The 19,021-nt window shown below is 43.0% G+C and overlaps 2 protein-coding genes across 5 annotated transcripts in view; one reads left to right on the top strand and one right to left on the bottom strand.

Moving 5' to 3' along the window:
• svild (supervillin d) overlaps window positions 1–19,021 on the top strand; it is a 116,478-nt gene that overhangs the window by 44,799 nt on the left and 52,658 nt on the right. For 3 of the 4 annotated variants that reach the window (XM_055922005.1, XM_055921987.1, XM_055921997.1), the window contains exons 3-6: window positions 193–372; window positions 3,627–3,661; window positions 11,932–11,996; window positions 13,735–13,856. In XM_055922005.1, coding sequence (XP_055777980.1) covers window positions 193–372; window positions 3,627–3,661; window positions 11,932–11,996; window positions 13,735–13,856 — 402 coding nt within the window. The remainder of the gene's footprint in view (window positions 1–192; window positions 373–3,626; window positions 3,662–11,931; window positions 11,997–13,734; window positions 13,857–19,021) is intronic. The other variant, XM_055922012.1, reaches the window with a different exon arrangement.
• The window catches only part of LOC129854894 (sperm axonemal maintenance protein CFAP97D1-like), a 79,302-nt gene that overhangs the window by 57,463 nt on the left and 2,818 nt on the right, over window positions 1–19,021 (bottom strand). Inside the window, exon 2 of the mRNA XM_055922040.1 lies at window positions 17,939–18,098. The gene's annotated coding sequence lies outside the window, so the exon portion shown is untranslated. The remainder of the gene's footprint in view (window positions 1–17,938; window positions 18,099–19,021) is intronic.

Genomic DNA, 19,021 nt, shown 5'->3' with positions numbered 1-19,021 from the left:
CCTGCCTGCTGTTGGGGTTACTTGAGGACCAGAGTTGGGGAAACACTGAAATAAGTGTTTGATTTATGACTTCTTTGATTCACTCTGGCTGTCTGTTTTTCTTCACATTTTTTTCCTACTTCCCCTCATCTTTCATTCTCCATTATTGTTATTATTTTTTCTTCTCCTTTTTCTTCTCTGTTTGGACTCTAGCATGGACACGCTGCATGTCGTGGCCCCTCCCCTTCACCCGCCAGTCAAGCCAGGGGCGGGGTCAACCGCGCGTCGCCGACCCCTCCGGTTGCTAAGGGGGGTGTCTGAAGGGAGCCGCATGGCTAGCGGTCGTTTCCGGACGCAGCCGGTGACCGCCAGCGACGTCACCGCGAGTCAATGGTAGGGTTCAAGGAAGAGCCACTAGTCCCTAATAGACAACGTTAGCTTGATGCTCACTGTGCCGAGCTCAAGTGTAGTGGACAAGTGTAGAGACGCATAACATATTGCATAGCTGTGTGTGTTTGTGTGCAAGGGCATGCAACCAGTTGCTAAATCAGTTAGTTTTAGTGAAAAAAGCTATCCTTGCTGTGGTCAATTTACTTAGATGCCAGCCTAGTTGTCGTTGCAGTGTACCGTTTTGTGGTTCAGCATCACCCTCTATTCCACTGTGCCCTTTGCCTCCTTACCCAGCTATCCCCTCCAGGCTCTTTTGTGTTAAAACCAGCTTCCTTCCTTGTGTTACATCATCATCCGTCCCCACATCAGCTGCTTTCCATCCATATTTAAAGGCCATTACTTATAGATGAACAGCTGTCTTCAAATGGTTCACGTTTCACTTTTATTATGGGTAGTGATGTGGCTGTGGGTGCACGGATACACAATGTGAGCAGTCTTTCTAACCTCTGTGAATTAATGTTGAATTGAAAATTGAGGCGACGGTAAGTAGCCTTCTTTTAACCGTTCTCTGATTTATGATATCACGTGGATGTAGGCTTGCAAAATTCCTGTTGGAGGATTCCCTTCCATGCTTATTCCTTCAAGATTGAGGGAGCCCTCCAACCGGGATTTCTGGAGAAACCTTGTGATTTTGGAAAAGTTATCAACATTTCTCATGACCTTATGTGACCCTTTGTGTGTGCCTGCACCTGTGCGTGCCTCAGGGTTTCCAATTAGGAAAATATGGTGCCAGACAATGTGACTGGTAAGACTTCAATTTACCAGCCATTTACCAGACCCATATGCATCGGGTGCATAATCCATTAGGGCGTTCACTAGGGCTGACTCCAATTAGTCAACTATTAGTAATTCTTTTGAGATATAAAGAACTTATTAAACATTTAAATGAAATGAAAATGTGCATATGAAAACCATAACTGGCACGCAGATCGGTAGAAATTATCAGATAAATTGGCATTCCACATTAAAAATGTTGCCGATTCCTCGTGTAGCCTATTACTGGAAACTTCAGGAGAGAAATGGCAGAATCTGCGAAAGCCAACAGGAGGAGACTAGTTGGGTCAGGTTACGTTTTTTTTTTTTTTTTTTTGTGATCTAGATCTCTGGCAACTTTTGGTCGACCAAGATTTTTTTTTTTGCCTGGGACAGCTCCAGCGTCCACCCACGGTGCTCAGAATGACTGTGATTTAGATTATGGTAATTCATCTTAACAGAACATGCAACTCATTTAATGAAGCAGCCAATAAAACGTCATTTTCAAACATTTGCCAAAATGCAATCAGCGGGAAAACACCATTCTAAACTCCATGTATGCATGCATGCTAGCGGTTCCATATGTGACAGATATGAACATCTCTGTTAGAAACCTAGAAAAAGGGGGAATCTAAAGATGAAACAACTAGCATGGGTTGCTAATATGACAAGGATTGTGCCTTTGGTGTCTGGACAAGAAAGTTGATATGAAAGCCAATAGAACAGGAGAGAAATGGCAAAGCGATGGGTCCAATAGGGAAGTTCATTTATTTTTTGGGTGCCATAATTAAATAATTATTCCTGTCTGTACAGAAATGAGTGAAGTAATTCAAAATACACTGCTCAAAAAAATTAAGGGAACACTTAAACAACACAATGTAACTCCAAGTCAATCACACTTCTGTGAAATCAAACTGTCCACTTTGGAAGAAACACTGATTGACAATAAATTTTACATGCTGTTGTGCAAATGGAATAGACAAAAGGTGGAAATTATAGGCAATTAGCAAGACAGCCCCAATAAAGGACTGGTTCTGCAGGTGGTGACCACAGACCACTTCTCAGTTCCTATGCTTCCTGGCTGATGTTTTGTTCACTTTTGAATGCTGGCGGTGCTTTCACTCTAGTGGTAGCATGAGACTGAGTCTACAACCCACACAAGAGGCTCAGGTAGTGCAGCTCATCCAGGATGGCACATCAGTGCGAGCTGTGGCAAAAAGGTTTGCTGTGTCTGTCAGCGTAGTGTCCAGAGCATGGAGGCGCTACCAGGAGACAGGCCAGTACATCAGGAGCCGTGGAGGAGGCCGTAGGAGGGCAACAACCCAGCAGCAGGACCGCTACCTCCGCCTTTGTGCAAGAAGGAGCACTGCCAGAGCCCTGCAAAATGACCTCCAGCAGGCCACAAATGTGCATGTGTCTGCTCAAACGGTCAGAAACAGACTCCATGAGGGTGGTATGAGGGCCCAACGTGTATCAAGAATGGTCCACATATCTCACATTAGTTGAATTTTAACTTCTAGATTTAGAAACAAAAACATTATTGATATGAAACTATTCCACAAGAATGCCCATATGAAAATCTGGCACGCAGAATGGTAAAAATGGTCGGATTAATTCTATGCTTCCCTGGATTTGAAACTCATGCGCCGCCTGTGAAGTCTTTATAAAAGTTTCCATGGTCGGATTTTGCGTGTAGGCTACTTTGAAGCAAGGGAAGATATACCTCATAATATGAAATGAAACATTCAGGTTTCAAACAAGTGTGCTTTCAAAAATGCATAAGGCTTCCAGCTCACATTGTGAAGTGGTGGGTGACGCATTGACAGAATGTTGGCTCCATTTGAACGGTGAGTGGGAGGCAATTACTTCAATTACACGTTGAGAAATAAAAATAGTATCTCTTTTTTTAATCGTTTACCAAAAAAATGTTATTAGTATGTCATTGCATTTAGAATTGTTGTTGCACAATAAACGGGCTCATAAAAGCACATGTTTTACTAACGCAGCAACCAGCTGAGGAACTACTAGTAGACATTCTGCTCACAATAGGCTCTGTAAGCTTGTGTGATAGTTGTGTTGGGTAAATAAGATGTATGATGACTACTGAAAATACACACAGGCCAATTTAATTCCACTAAATTACGCTAATCAACCTATAGACCGATAAGCATGACGGTCAAATGTATTTCCATCGACTGGTATTTCCATCAATAAATAGAAAGCATTATTTTACAACAGGATTTTCTTTCTCCCGGTCATTTTAAGCCGGCAACATGTTTTACTTTTTTTTTTATCATCTTTTCATCCTTTGGGGGGGGGGGGGGGCTGATGGAAACCCTGGCATGTGTTAGCAGGTGAAACCATGTCATCGTTTGTCCCCTTGCCACATATCTCAGTGTGTGACCTCATTTGTCTTCTCTCGCTCTTTCTCTCTCTTTTAACAGCCTTTTGGAAGCTGGGGACGCCGAGGAGCCAAAAGGTAAGAACTCTGCTTTTACAGGCCTCAAAGGCACCACTGTACCAGTTTTTTTCTTTCCACCTCCTTTGTACACTCTATGCATTTCAATGTTAAAGGAAAGAGGCTACAGAGTGTACAGTACATTAAACAGATACACAGCTGCTATAGCTGTCGGGATAAGAGGGCATTGATTCGGGCTAATGTCGCGCTTCGGAGCAGAATGAAAAGGGATTCTTCGGCCCAGAGCCTTTTCAGTTCAGGCTATGTTTGAAAGCTGGCCATCCCACCTCAGGGGTTCATGTTCAGCATCAAAAGCAGCAGTGGTGGCATAGGGTGAGGCCGTGTGTGCGTTGCTTGTGCTTGCGTCCGTGTGTGTGCGTTTGAGAGGGAGTGAGTATTCTGTGTGTCTTTGTGTGTGAATGAGAAACAGAGGGAGATTGTGGGTGACTTAAGTGCTACTGTGTTTAAAACATGTGTGTGAGACGGAGGGATGTTCAGGACCTGAAGGGAAAGTGGCAAAACGCCACTAATGTTGCAGCAGCTATTCCCGAATCCGGACCAATCCCAGTGCTTGTTCCGACACGGAGAGCTTGAGAGAGGGGAAATTGTGGAGTTAGACCATGGATCACTTCTTCGCTTCCTGACTCGCAACCGCACACTTCATTTTAACATTGGATGCAAAGCAGAGAAACAAAAGAGACTGAGGAAGAAGCAGGAGAAAAGAGGCAGAGGAATCGAACTGATGACACAAAAAGGGTCAGAAGGAGAGAGGAGACTGGGAAAGGTAAGCTCTGTGGGCTCGTCAATTAGTGTGTATATGCAGAGTTGGCAAAGCCTCTGTTTTGCTTTTGGAGTTTTCTATTGGAGGAAGGGGAGTGTGGGGGGTTCAGATTCGGTGTCCCGTCATTGATAGTATGGAGTTCCCCATCCGTGAAACTGTTCCACTGGCAAGTGTGGCAGAGGTTAACTCTCTCAAGTGGAAAAGGCTGGTCGAACTACGAAGAATGCTGGCTCAGCACATACAGTACCAGTCCAAAGTTTGGACACACCTACCGATTCAAGGGTTTTTCTTTATTTTTACTATTTTCTACATTGTAGAATAATAGTGAATAAATCAAAACTATGAAATAACACACATGTAGAATCATGTAGTAACCAAAAAAGTGTTAAACAAAATATATTTTCGGTTCTTCAAAGTAGCCACCCTTTGCCTTGATGCCATTTTTGCACACTTGGCATTCTCTCAAGCAGCTTCAGCTGGAATGGTTTTCCAACAGTCTTGAAGGAGTTCCCACATATGCTGAGCACTTGTTGCCTGCTTGTCAGCTGCCAGGTCATCTGATGCAGCACTCCATCACACTCCTTCTTGGTCAAATAGCCTTTACACAGCCTGGAGGTGTGTGTTGGGTCTTTGTCCTGTTGAAAAACAAATGATATTCCCACTAAGCGCAAACCAGATGGGATGGTGTATCGCTATAGAATGCTGTAGTAGCAATGCTGGTTAAGTGTGCCTTGAATTCTAAATAAATCACAGAGTGTCACCAGAAAGCACCCCCACACCATCATACCTCCTCCATGCTTCACAGTGGGAACCACACATGCGGAGATCATCCGTTCACCTACTCTGTGTCTCAAAGACACGGCGGCTGGAACCAAAAATCTCAAATTTGGACTCATCAGACCAAAGGACATATTTCCACCGGTCTAATGTCCATTGCCCGTGTTTCTTGGCCCAAGCAAGTGTCTTCTTCTTATTGATATCCTTTTAGTAGTGGTTTCTTTGCAGCAATTCGAACATGAAGGCCTGATTCACGCAGTCTCCTCTGAACAGTTGATGTTGATGCGTCTGTTACTTGAACTCTGTGAATCATTTTTCGGGGGCTGCAATTTCTGAGGCTGGTAACTCTGCTGCAGAGGATACGTTCATTAGAGGTAGAGCTTCCTTTCCTGTGGCTGTCCTCATGAGAGCCAGTTTCATCATAGCGTTTGATGGTTTTTGCGACTGCACTTGAAGTAACTTTTCCGGATTGACTGACCTTCATGTCTGAAAGTAATGATGGACTGTCGTTTCTCTTATCTTATTTGATAAGTTCTTTCCATAATGTGGACTTGGCCTTTTACCAAATAGGGATATCTTCTGTATACCACCCCTACCTTGTCACAACACAACTGATTGGCTCAAACGCGTTAAGAAGGAAAAAAAATAAAATAACTTTTAACAAGGCAAACCTGTTAATTGAAATGCATTCCAGGTGACTACCTCATGAAGCTGTTTGAGAGAATGCCAAGAGTGTGCAAAGCTGTCATCAAGGCAAAGGGTGGCTACTTTGAAAAATCTCAAATCAAATATTTGTTTAACACTTTACACTTTTTTTGTTACTACATGATTCCATATGTGTTATTTCATAGTTTTGTCTTCACTATTATTCTACAATGTAGAAAATAGTAAAAAAATAAAGAAAAACCCTTGAATTAGTAGGTGTTTCCAAACTGTTGACTGGTATTGTACATTTCACTTACTTAAAAGTTGTCTAACTCCTTGAAAATAAGAGAAACGGGTGACGGTTTGAATTAATGTGTGAATTCCAACCACAGAGCTCAATTCTGGAGCGTCCCAAGAGATGCTGGGTAATATTCACATCAGCGCTGCTGGATCCATTGGCCCCTCCAGCCATCCCCGCTTTCCAATTGGCTCCCTGTCTTTCCCTGAGGGATACAAGCTGTTTCAAGATGAATGGGAAACACTTACGGAACAATTGCTAATCTTCAGAGGTGGACATGTTGCCAAGGCTTTTCCAGGCTTTTGTGTTTATTTTGATCTCTGCGAAAGGTCTAGGATGAAGTGATGAGGGCTGGACTTGAGTCAAACAGTATCTTAGAGTAGGAGTGATGATCTGGGATCAGTTTTCCCATGTCTGTATATCTTATATATCATTATGATCAAGGCAAAATTGATCCTAGATCAGCACTCCTACTCTCTGACTCTGTCAAAATGGTTTCTGGCTTGAAGTCAAAACCCAAAACCCCCACTGAGCATAACTAGAGTGAAGCTCAACTTCCTTGGCTTGTGTGTGTGTGTGTGTGTGTGTGTGTGTGTGTAATGGGTCTTTGCTGACTTGTGTCAGAAGTAGTTTTGAACAGCCGACTCCGGTGGATTTTGGATTACGTCAATGTGACGGCCACATGTAGCCGCACAGCTAAATATTCCTATCATTTGCACTTTAACATTCATTTGCACCAAATGTTTCATGACCAATGCATGGTTTTCATTTAAAAAATCAGACACATTTTTTAAAAATTGTTGCATATATTAATTCTAAATTGAGTGCACTCTCTTAGATTTATATTTCTAACATTTTATTCTAACAATTATTTCTATGTTTTACCAGTTTAGTTTTTGCAGCTTTTTTTCTGGTTCCTTGTCTGCAGCATGGTGGCCGGTGTGCTGCTAATTGGCACGACAGTAGCTAGCTAATTTACATCTTTTTAATATTGAATTGAGCCACATTAAAGTAATCTGAAACACCATCTAACCAGTTATTAAATAGTATTATATGCAGTTGTCTAAGCTAGCCAGCTAGCTAACTAGCCAGCTAGCTAACTAGCCTAGCTAGCCAACCACCAAGGTCAGCATAAGTAGCAAGCCAGAGCGCAACACGATTAACAACTCGAGACCAACTAGCACAGGCAGGAACCCACAGACCACAATTTAAACAACACCAGCAGATCAAAAGCAAAGAGAGAGCAGAGACATTGATGCTTGGGGCCCAACCTATGGCAAGAGTGGCTGAGTTGCTAAGCGAGAGCCAGGGAGCGAGGCCCTTCGGAGGGATAGGCCGTTTCACCGGGCTGAGAGTCAGTGAGGCAGATAATCCAATAGCTATATAGCGAGGGAAATCCAAAGTAGATGGATTCCAGGAGCAATACTCCAGAAGCGGCAGAGTGCACAGTAGACTAGGGAGACAGTCAGCAATCGGAAATGATCACACAATAGCACAGTCCAGACTCCGATGTCAGTCATCTAACACTAAGCCAACGTTGAAAAAGTAATTAAAATAAATCTCTGGTAGCCTAATTCAGAGCTACCAGAGAAGCAAAGGTGACAAAACACAGGACAAAAATGAGGTACCAAACAGATGAGGTACTAAACAATTAAAGCAGGCAGGGAGGATTTTCTCCTTTCGTGAGCCTGAGGCAAGAAGGCACAAAGAGCCTGCCTGTTGAACATGCAGGATGCCTCACGTGTGGGGAATACTCGCTGATTGGTAATACGATAGCTTGTTTACATCACATTTTCTCGTAATTGGTGGATTGTAGCTCACCACCACCAACACTCGGTCTGGAATTTAATTACATGCTAGCATGGCTAGTGACTAAAGTTAGCCAGCTCGTGCTAGCTATTGAGCTAGCATACGAACTCTGTAGCAGAGTAGGTTCTCTTAATGACGGTCGATATAGTGCATTCTGAGTTGTTCCGAAGTTACCCGGAAAAAAAGTTCAATATTTAAAACTCCAAAAACTATTAAAAAGAAATTGTTATACAGTGCATTTGACCTTTTCCACATTTTGTTACATTAAAGCCTTGTTCTAAAATGTATTAAATACATTTCTTTCCTCATCAATCTACACACAATACCCCATAATGACAAATCGAAAAAAGGTTTTTAGAGTAAAATTTAAACAAAGACTGATGCCTTATTTACATAAGTATTCAGAAGTTTGGAACCACCAACGCTCTTCCTAGAACTGTCCGCCCGGCCAAAATGAGCATTCGGGGGGGAAGGGCCTTGGTCAGGGAGGTGACCAAGAACACGACGCTCACTCTGACATGGCTCCAGAGTTCCTCTCTGGAGATGGGAGAATTTTCTAGAAGGACAACCAGCTCTGCAGCACTCCACCAATCAGGCATTTATGGTAGAGGGGCCAGACGGAGGCCGCTGCTCAGTAAAAGGCACATGACAGCCCGCCAGGAGTTTGCCAAAAGATACCTAAAGGACTCTCAGACCATGAGAAACAAGATTCTCTGGTCTGATGAAACCAAGATTGAACATTTTGGCCTGAATGCCAAGCATCACGTCTGGAGGAAACTTGCCACCATCTCTATGTTAAAGCCTGTGGTGGCAGCATCATGCTGTCGGGATGTTTTTCAACGGCAGGGACTGGGAGACTAGTCAGGATAGAGAGAAATATGAATGGAGCAAAGTACAGAGATCCTTGATGAAAATCTGCTCCAGAGCACTCAGGACCTCAGACTGGGGTGACGGTTCACCTTCCACCAGGACAATAACCCTAAGCAAACAGCCAAGACAAGGCGGTAGAGGCTTCAGGACAAGTCTCTGAATGTACTTGAGTGGCCCAGCCAGAGCCCGGACTTGACCCCGATTTTAACTTCTCTGGAGAGACCTGAAAATAGCTTTGCAGCGATGCTCCCCATCCAACCTGACAGAGCTTGAGAGGATCTGCAGAGAAGAATGGGAGAAACTCTCCAAATACAGGTGTGCCAAGTTTGTAGCGTCATACCCAAGAAGACTCGAGGCTGTAATCGCTGCCAAAGGTGCTTCAACAAAGTACTGAGTAAAGGGTCTGAATACTTATGTAAATGTCATGACAGTTTTACATTTTTAATACATTGGCAAAAATGTTTTTGCTTTGTCATTATGAGGTATTGTGTGTAAATTGAAAAAACAACAACAATTCAATACATTTTAGAATAAGGCTGTAACCTAACTAACAAAATGTGGAAAAAGTCAAGGGATCTGAATACTTTCAGAATGCAATATATATTATTTAAAAGTTTTTAAAACATTTTTTTAGGCTGTGGGAACATTGTCGGGATATGACAGGATATACCGTGCATTCGGGAAAGTGTTCAGACCCCTTGACTTTTTCCACATTTTGTTACGTTACGTTCTCATTTTAAAATAGTTTTTTCCCCCTCATCAATTTAATCCATCTACACACAGTACCCCATAATGACAAAGCAAAAACAGGGTGTCTCTGGACAGTTTTTGTGTTTTAGGAACATATACACTGCTCAAAAAAATAAAGGGAACACTTAAACAACACAATGTAACTCCAAGTCAATCACACTTCTGTGAAATCAAACTGTCCACTTAGGAAGCAACCCTGATTGACAATAAATTTCACATGCTGTTGTGCAAATGGAATAGACAAAAGGTGGAAATTATAGGCAATTAGCAAGACACCCCCAAAAAAGGAGTGATTCTGCAGGTGGTGACCACAGACCACTTCTCAGTTCCTATGCTTCCTGGCTGATGTTTTGGTCACTTTTGAATGCTGGCGGTGCTCTCACTCTAGTGGTAGCATGAGACGGAGTCTACAACCCACACAAGTGGCTCAGGTAGTGCAGTTCATCCAGGATGGCACATCAATGCGAGCTGTGGCAAAAAGGTTTGCTGTGTCTGTCAGCGTAGTGTTCAGAGCATGGAGGCGCTACCAGGAGACAGGCCAGTACATCAGGAGACGTGGAGGAGGCCGTAGGAGGGCAACAACCCAGCAGCAGGACCGCTACCTCTGCCTTTGTGCAAGGAGGTGCACTGAGCCCTGCAAACTGACCTCCAGCAGGCCACAAATGTGCATGTGTCAGCATATGGTCTCACAAGGGGTCTGAGGATCTCATCTCGGTACCTATTGGCAGTCAGGCTACCTCTGGGCGAGCACATGGAGGGCTGTGCGTCCCCACAAAGAAATGCCACCCCACACCATGACTGACCCATCGCCAAACCGGTCATGCTGGAGGATGTTGCAGGCAGCAGAACGTTCTCCACGGCGTCTCCAGACTCTGTCACGTCTGTCACATGTGCTCATGTGCTCAGTGTGAACCTGCTTTCATCTGTGAAGAGCACAGGGCGCCAGTGGCGAATTTGCCAATCTTGGTGTTCTCTGGCAAATGCCAAACATGCTTCACGGTGTGGGGCTGTAAGCACAACCCCCACCTGTGGACGTCGGGCCCTCATACCACCCTCATGGAGTCTGTTTCTGACCGTTTGAGCAGACACATGCACATTTGTGGCCTGCTGGAGGTCATTTTGCAGGGCGCTGGCAGTGCACCTCCTTGCACAAAGGCGGAGGAAGCGGTCCTGCTGCTGGGTTGTTGCCCTCCTACGGCCTCCTCCACGTCTCCTGATGTACTGGCCTGTCTCCTGGTAGCGCCTCCATGCTCTGAACACTACGCTGACAGACACAGCAAACCTTTTTGCCTCAGCTCGCATTGATGTGCCATCCTGGATGAACTGCACTACCTGAGCCACTTGTGTGGGTTGTAGACTCCGTCTCATGCTACCACTAGAGTGAGAGCACCGCCAGCATTCAAAAGTGACCAAAACATCAGCCAGGAAGCATAGGAACTGAGAAGTGGTCTGTGATCACCACCTGCAGAATCACTCCTTTTTTGGGGGTGTATTGCTAATTGCCTATAATTTCCACCTTTTGTCTATTCCATTTGCACAACAGCATGTGAAATTTATTGTCAATCAGTGTTGCTTCCTAAGTGGACAGTTTGATTTCACAGAAATGTGATTGACTTGGAGTTACATTGTGTTGTTTAAGTGTTCCCTTTATTTTTTTGAGCAGTGTATTTTGTTTTGTCCAGCAATGTTCTGACCAGACTGTTCCCTACAATCTAATAAAACATTCTGGGAACCTTTTGAAGAACATATAAAATGTGTTCTGGGAACATTCTTGCAACATCGGGCGTATTTCCATAGGTATGGCGATGACTGCAATCTCAGAGGCACTTGTCTGTAAAACTGAAACTGATGGGATATCCTCAGAATTCCCAGGCCCTTTTCTGCCATTTTCGCTCCTGGGAAAGACCCTTATCACTTTACAGAGCAGGTGGTGAATGTACAGTACTGTTCCCTCCCAGACAGAGTACAGAGTGTTCAGTCCAGCTATGGTAGGATTAGTGCATGTATGTATGTATGTATGTGTGGGTGGAAGGAAGTAGGTGTGTTTGTCTCTGTCTCGCTGTGTGTGTGACTGCATGTGCATGCGCGTGAAAGCGAGAATGAGTTGTCCTTCTGTGTGCAAGTGGGCCTCACACCAACAAGCCAACCCTGTAAACAGCGTTACAGCAATAGCTGTTTTAAAAACAAAACACACACAAAGACCTAATCCAAGACCTGAGGTGACTGATAGGTCGCTCATATCCTCCACAATAATGAAAGAATAACATTCTGATGTGAACCTGTGAATTTGTGCTCATGTGATTTTTGACCAATGTTTAAATCAAATCACATACACGTGTGCTAATATGTGTTTTTTGCCAGTAACTGACAGGAAGACTGATGACGGAGCCAAGATGAACATGGCTGCCAACATGTCTTTGATTAAGGTATATTCTGTGCGTGTGTGTGTGTACCTGTGTATGTAGAGGTGTGTTTATGTGCACATATGCCTCTGTGTACAGCCATGTATTTGTGCATACTTGTATGGGTGTTTGTCATCTGCAATTATGAATATGGCTACAGTACAAGTATGAGTATTTTGCAGTTCTGTTGTGTGTGTGTTACCTAGGCCCCATTCCAACTATCCTCAAATCTCAATTCCTCTTTCTTGCTCCATACATCTGGCCTAGTCCCATATCCCCCAAAGCTGATTACTCCAAAATATCCTCTATAATTGAGTTGTCCCGTAGAGTATACGGACTGACCCGCACCTGGAGTCAGACTTGGCTCCTCCACTCCCTTGGAGATTGGAGTACAAACCGAGCCAAGATTTGGAAAGGAAAAGAAAGCCTGTGTACTCAGGCATACTTAAGGCCATATACATATACATACACTACCATTCAAAAGTTTGGGGTCACTTAGAAACAGTTTTAAGCTGTGCCAACATAATTGCAAAAGGGTTTTCTCATGATCAGTTAGCCTTTTTAAAATGATAAACTGTCAAGAATAAAGGACATTTCTACGTGACCCCAAACTTTTGAACGATAGTGTATATAAAAACAAATATCCCAGTACTGACCCTTTTTTTGTGCACGTGCACACATTTTTAAACCAAATGACAGAAAAGCACAGTAACAGAGTAACTGACTTTTTCCCAGGCTATTGGGCTTCCATGAGGGGATTGTGTAGTCGTAGACCTAAAAGAAGGACGCGGTGTTGTTGTGGTTCTATAATTGGCCTTAGGAGAGTGCCAGGGGTTGGCCAAGTGGACCCAGATGGTAGCAAATGACAGTGTTTTAAGAAAGAGATGCACCCACTTTGTGTGTCTGTGGGTGCTCATACTCATGTACTCCATGAATGTGCGTTTCTTTATGCGGGAGTTGGTTATCTTTTATAATATATTGAATTGAGCTCTGAGGCTGTAGGCCCTGCACCACATACAGGAAAACAGACTAATGTAGTGGTGGTGTGTGTTTGTCTTTGAGAATAGTTCAGAACCATAGATAAAGAGGTTTATTCAGGGTCATATTCATAAGGGCCCATGGTAACATTTTTCAATGGAGAATGAGCATTTCTTATTGCACAATTTTGCATTGTCCCTCTCTGTTCCAGTCCGTTTGTTTTTATTTCTTTGGTGCCTAATTAATACAACCCGGGCACCAAATAGATAGACACGTATACATTGTAGGCCTTCGACCGTATGGTTCTCATCGACATCTGCTCTGCTGTAGGTCTGGACTCACTTGTTGTCCAGTTCCCTGGGTGTTCTCTTTGTTTATTTATATTGAGGGCTCCAGTCCAGCACTGGCTGGCTGAGAAACACAACTCTCCTCGCTCCTCCTCCATCTCTTTCTCCTCCTCATCGAGTTTGTGAATGGATCCCCTATGTGTGGCAGAGTTGTGAAAAAAAGCCATATCTCAGACTGGCCAATAAAAGATTAAGATTGGCAAAAGAACACAGACACTGGACAGAGGAACTTTGGGGACAGTAAAACCACAATGTTGCCTCCCCAAGATGCCCCTAGACGCTGTTTTGGGTCAGATTTGTGTTTTCCCTTACTAATGGTTGAGGTTCGAATTAGGGGAGGGGAAGCTGATCCTAGAACTTTATCTATGGGAAACCTCACCCTGAAACCCCTGGGGACGCTGTCTGTGGGAAATACTCATAAATCCCTTTTCCACCAGGGGCTGGAGAAGACTGAAGAGTCGTCTCCCCTGACAACAGAGGGGAGTGGTCGCCATGCCAACAACGCCAGCCGAGCGCACACCCAGCCAATCACAAGCAAGGAGATGGTGGCGGCAGGCAGGTAGGCGGCGTCGAGGAGATATTGTATTATATTTATAAGGTCATGGGATTGTCTACAAATTTGAATGATTATGCACTGGATTGTGGACTCAAAATATAAACATGAGCACACACACACAGTTGTTATATAAGTGTTTTCTGGTGCGTCGGAGCAACATGTCACTGTAGTCTGCTAGTCTAGTGAGTCAGCACAGATAAAAACACAGCACAGTCAGCCTGTCAGATAAGTTGTATCACACGGTGGTGGTGTACATGTGTGTGTGTTGTGTGCGTTTTTTCCTGTGCATATTTTTTTGTGGGTGGCAGGTACTTGAACCGGTCACTTCAACTCCTCACTCCTCCTAGCAAAGTTCAACATTCCCCCAAGTCACCCACATCCCAAGTGGATAGTGCACCAATTACAGCCATGTTCTCATTACCATAGCTACAACAGTCTAAATCCCATCGGCATGGCTACTGTGGTCTGTCCGGTTGTCATAGCGGCCAGGCTAGTGCACCTGGTGCCGGTTGCACCAGTCGGTAAGTGGTGCAAGTGGTTAGTAAACTCTACGTCCGACATAAAATGTGCCTTAAACCGGACCTAAAAATGATACCTGTGGCACCACCTGGGTGTAAGCCCTTCTATGAGCTACGCCTGGGACAGATCTTACGCCTAGTAGGGAGCAGGCGTAAGGTGTTAAATTGGGACTGTTATTTTATGATATGCACAGAAAATAATAGCAATCTATATTTTCAAAAGGATGTGAGTCTTGTGTTCATATTTCACAACCTCCGCGGGCTTTTAGCAAAGTAATACATTTGATTTATGCTACATTTTTGCATGCTAAATGTGTCTAATTAGATATTAGCAAACTAATAGATGAGCTGCCACCACTTATTTGCCTTTGCGGATATAGCCTAGGCTACTACGTGAGTGAAAAGCAAAGTAATCCGCCTGTTATACTAGGCTATCATAGGCTACATAACAGGCTTTCAAAATGTTCTGATAACACTGTTAGACGAGCAAACTAGACTAAAGATCATTAACACTCAACTCAATTTGGCTAACACTTTCCCAGCCTAATTGTAACCAAATATCCAAACGGAGATTCCGTGAAAAGAAAAATCTGAGTCCCCACGCTTGTCTCAAAGCATCGTGATAATGATGTCCCAATCATAACGGTGCTGAAATTATAGTTTTATCCCCCACGGCTATTGCTTTAAAGTATTTAAAACGGTTGGATGACTTTGGAGAGTTTCAGTAAGCAACAATAATGACAAATGCCTTCAATGGCATTAGTGTCCTTTATACCAATATTTTCGTCATTCAGTGATATTCATTCCCACAATAATTATTGATTGATCCATCCAGTTGTGGTTAAGAAAAGGTGCGTGCATAGTGGTGGGCTTTGCGAAGTGATGGGACATACCTCGCAAAGTTTAGAACTGACGTAAAGATATTAACAGCCTAGAAACTATCGTTATGAAGCATCGAATCTCATGAATGCGCATTGCTTACGGATTTATCTACGACTACTCTTATTTTTGGTTGGTGCAACAGGTGTAAATTCTGACGTAGCTCCGCCCGACCTTGCATTTAAGACCACGTTTTTACACCCAACTGGTGCAACCGGACCCTGTTTTATAACCAGAGTTCCAGACAAACTTGCATAGCATTTCAACGGGCTTTTTGATCAGTGCAACTCCGCATTCATCAGGCCAGTTTCACAGACTATTGTAGTGGTAGCAGATAATGGTCCCTAACATTTGTATAGATGCAAACACTTTGTGTGCGTGTGTCTGTGGGTGCTCATACTCATGTACTTTATGTATGTGCGTTTGTTTATGCGAGAGTTGGTTATCTTTTATAATATATTGAATTGAGCTCTGAGGCTGTAGGCCCTGTATCACATACAGGAAAACACACTAGTGTAGTGGTGGTGTGTGTTCATCTTTGAGAATAGTTCAGAACAATAGATAAAGAGGTGTGTATACATATATACATACATACATACAGTTGAAGTCGGAAGTTTACATACACCTTAGCCAAATGCATTTAAACTCAGTTTTTCACAATTCCTGACATTTAATCCAAGTAAAAATCCCCTGTCTTAGGTTAGTTAGGATCACCACTTTATTTTATGAATGTGAAATGTCAGAATAATAGTAGAGAATGATTTATTTCAGCTTTTATTTCTTTCATCACATTCCCAGTGGGTCAGAAGTTACAATCAATTAGTATTTGGTAGCATTGCCTTTAAATTGTTTAGCTTGGGTCAAATGTTTGGGGTAGCCTTCCACAAGCTTCTCACAATAAGTTGGGTGAATTTTGTCCCATTCCTCCTGACAGAGCTGGTGTAACTGAGTTAGGTTTGTAGGCCTCCTTGCTCGCACACGCTTTGTCAGTTCTGCCCACAAATTTTCTATGGGATTGAGGTCAGGGCTTCGTGATGGCCACTCCAATACCTTGACTTTGTTGTCCTTAAGCCATTTTGCCACAACTTTGGAAGTATGCTTGGGGTCATTGTTCATTTGGAAGACCCATTTGAGAACAAGCTTTAACTTCCTGACTGATGTCTTGAGATGTTGCTTCAATATATCCGCATAATTGTCCGTCCTCATGAGGCCATCTATTTTGTGAAGTGCACCAGTCTCTCCTGCAGCAAAGCACCCCCACAACATGATGCTGCCACCCCTGTGCTTCACGGTTGGGATGGTGTTCTTCGACTTGCAAGCCTCCACCTTTTCCCTTCAAACATAACGATGGTCATTATGGCCAAACAGTTCTATTTTTGTTTCATCAGACCAGAGGACTGATGTCCCCATGTGCAGTTACAAACCGTAGTCTGGCTTTTTTATGGCGGTTTTTGAGCAGTGGCTTCTTCCTTGCTTAGTGGTCTTTCAGGTTATGTCGATATAGGACTCGTTTTACTGTGGATATAGATACTTTTGTACCTGTTTTCTCCAGCACCTTCACAAGGTCCTTTGCTGCTGTTCTGGGATTGATTTGCACTTTTTGCACCAAACTACATTAATCTCTAGGAGAAGGAATGCGTCTCCTTCCTGAGCGGTAGGATGGCTGTGTTGTCACATGGTGGTTATTCTTGCATACTATTGTTTGTACAGATGAACGTGGTACCTTCAGGCGTTTGAAAATTGCTCCCAAGGATGAACCAGACTTGTGGAGGTCTACAATTCTTTATCTGAAGTCTTGGCTGAGTTCTTTTGATTTTCCCATGATGTCAGCACTGAGTTTGAAGGTAGGCCTTGAAATACATCCACAGGTACACCTCCAATTGACTCAAATGATGTCAATCAGCCTATCAGAAGCTTCTAAAGCCATGACATCATTTTCTGTTATTTTCCTAGCTGTTTAAAGGCACAGTCAACTTAGTGTTTGTAAACTTCTGACCCACTGGAATTGTGATACAGTGAAATAATCTGTAAACAATTGTTGGAAAAATGACTTGTCATGCACAAAGTAGATGTCCTAACCGACTTGCCAAAACTATAGTTTGTTAACAAGACATTTGTGGAGTGGTTGAAAAACAAGTTTCAATGACTCCAACCTAAGTGCCTGTAAACGTCCAACTTCAACTGTACATACATACATACATACACACACAGACTGATCAAAAAAATAAACATGTAAACTGTTGGTCCCATGTTGCAGCCAACATTTCCATATGGGCCCCACATGGAAATGAAGGGCTGTTCCTTGGGCCCCATTAGGGGAAACCCAACAAGGCCCTTCAAAGTGGACTTAAACCCGAGGGCCATGTGGGTTATCATACTTACCTACATGGGTCCCAGGTGTTTACCCAAATGGATGTGTATGTGCAAAAAGTAGGCTGTACCATTTTTTTTTTTTTTTTTTCTCAATTGTGCTGTCCACCTGGGACCAAACTGGCTTTGTTCTGTCTCCATGCAGTACCCAGATGTTGTTGCCCGAGCAAGCTGTCTTAAGAGATGACAAAAGCAGTTCTTTATAAAAAAACAAATGAATGTTTATTTATAGCACATGCTCAGATCAAATAGAATGCAGGAACTCTGATTACAGGTATAGTTAAAGAAAATTACCAATGTGCACATTGGTTTACTCACACTTTATACAATCCCAAAATTGTGCATGTCAGCAATGAAGTTGTCGCCGTGTTACCACTGTCAGGTTCTGACTCTTCTTCATCCAAGTCGGAGTCTGTCTGCAGATCAGAAGTTTCCTCTGCTTTTTAAAAAAGTTAGATCCGGGTTTGTTCATAGGTAGCTGTGAAAATAAAACAAAGTATTTAGGCTACTGATCTAGTGCAACATTTCATATCCAAGGACTCTAAATGGACATCTTAACTGGGACCTAGTTGGGTTAACCTTTTGGGCCAGACATGGACATACCCATGTGGGCTACAACATGGGTCCCTATGGCAGCATTTACTCAGGCAGCCCAGTACTGATGCTTTTTCCACAAATTGGTCTTTTGTCCAATCAGATCAGCTCTTTTGCCCATAATCGGGCAAAGATCAGAATTGGGCTGCAAGTGTAGATGTAGCCAAATGGACCTTAATGGGCTGTCGTTGACATACAGTAACCTTATTCCCTTATGATTTATCTAGTCTTTTTTTTTTAATGTAATATTTTTTGACCATTTAGAATCATTTCAAGATCATGTAATTCGAATTTTTCTGGTCAGTCTGTTATAAAAGGTTGATTTAGCAAGCTCAATAATTTACCATGGTATTTATTTTACTTCAGTTAGTGTAGGAGGCCAAGTTTCTAATTTGTTTCGTTTCGGGTGTGTTTCATTTATTTATTTATTTCGAAAGTAACAGTTATAAAATAAATACATACATTTCACACACAAAAGACATGAATCCTTAAATTGATTCCAATAAAGATTTGATTCCTTAAAAATAATAAATTCAATATATTAAAGCATGTAAATCGCGAATCGATTCCTGAAGAATTCATCAGCTTTCTGACCAAATGGCAGCCGTCATTCTGCTTCATTGTATTTGCCTCGGTAGCTACAAACATGGCTTGAAATTTGGACCGAGTATGCCAACAGCCGACAAATACAGCGAGGGCCGCGTAATTAGCTACTGAGAAATATACACTCACAAAGCACGACATAGTCAACTCAGTGGTTCAAACATGTGTTTCCTTTACTACTAATGCAAGTTTGTTCAACTATTT

This window comes from Salvelinus fontinalis, chromosome 1 (genome assembly GCF_029448725.1).
Source record: "Salvelinus fontinalis isolate EN_2023a chromosome 1, ASM2944872v1, whole genome shotgun sequence".
Lineage (NCBI taxonomy): Eukaryota > Metazoa > Chordata > Actinopteri > Salmoniformes > Salmonidae > Salvelinus > Salvelinus fontinalis.
This window is presented reverse-complemented; position numbering and strand designations above follow the sequence as displayed.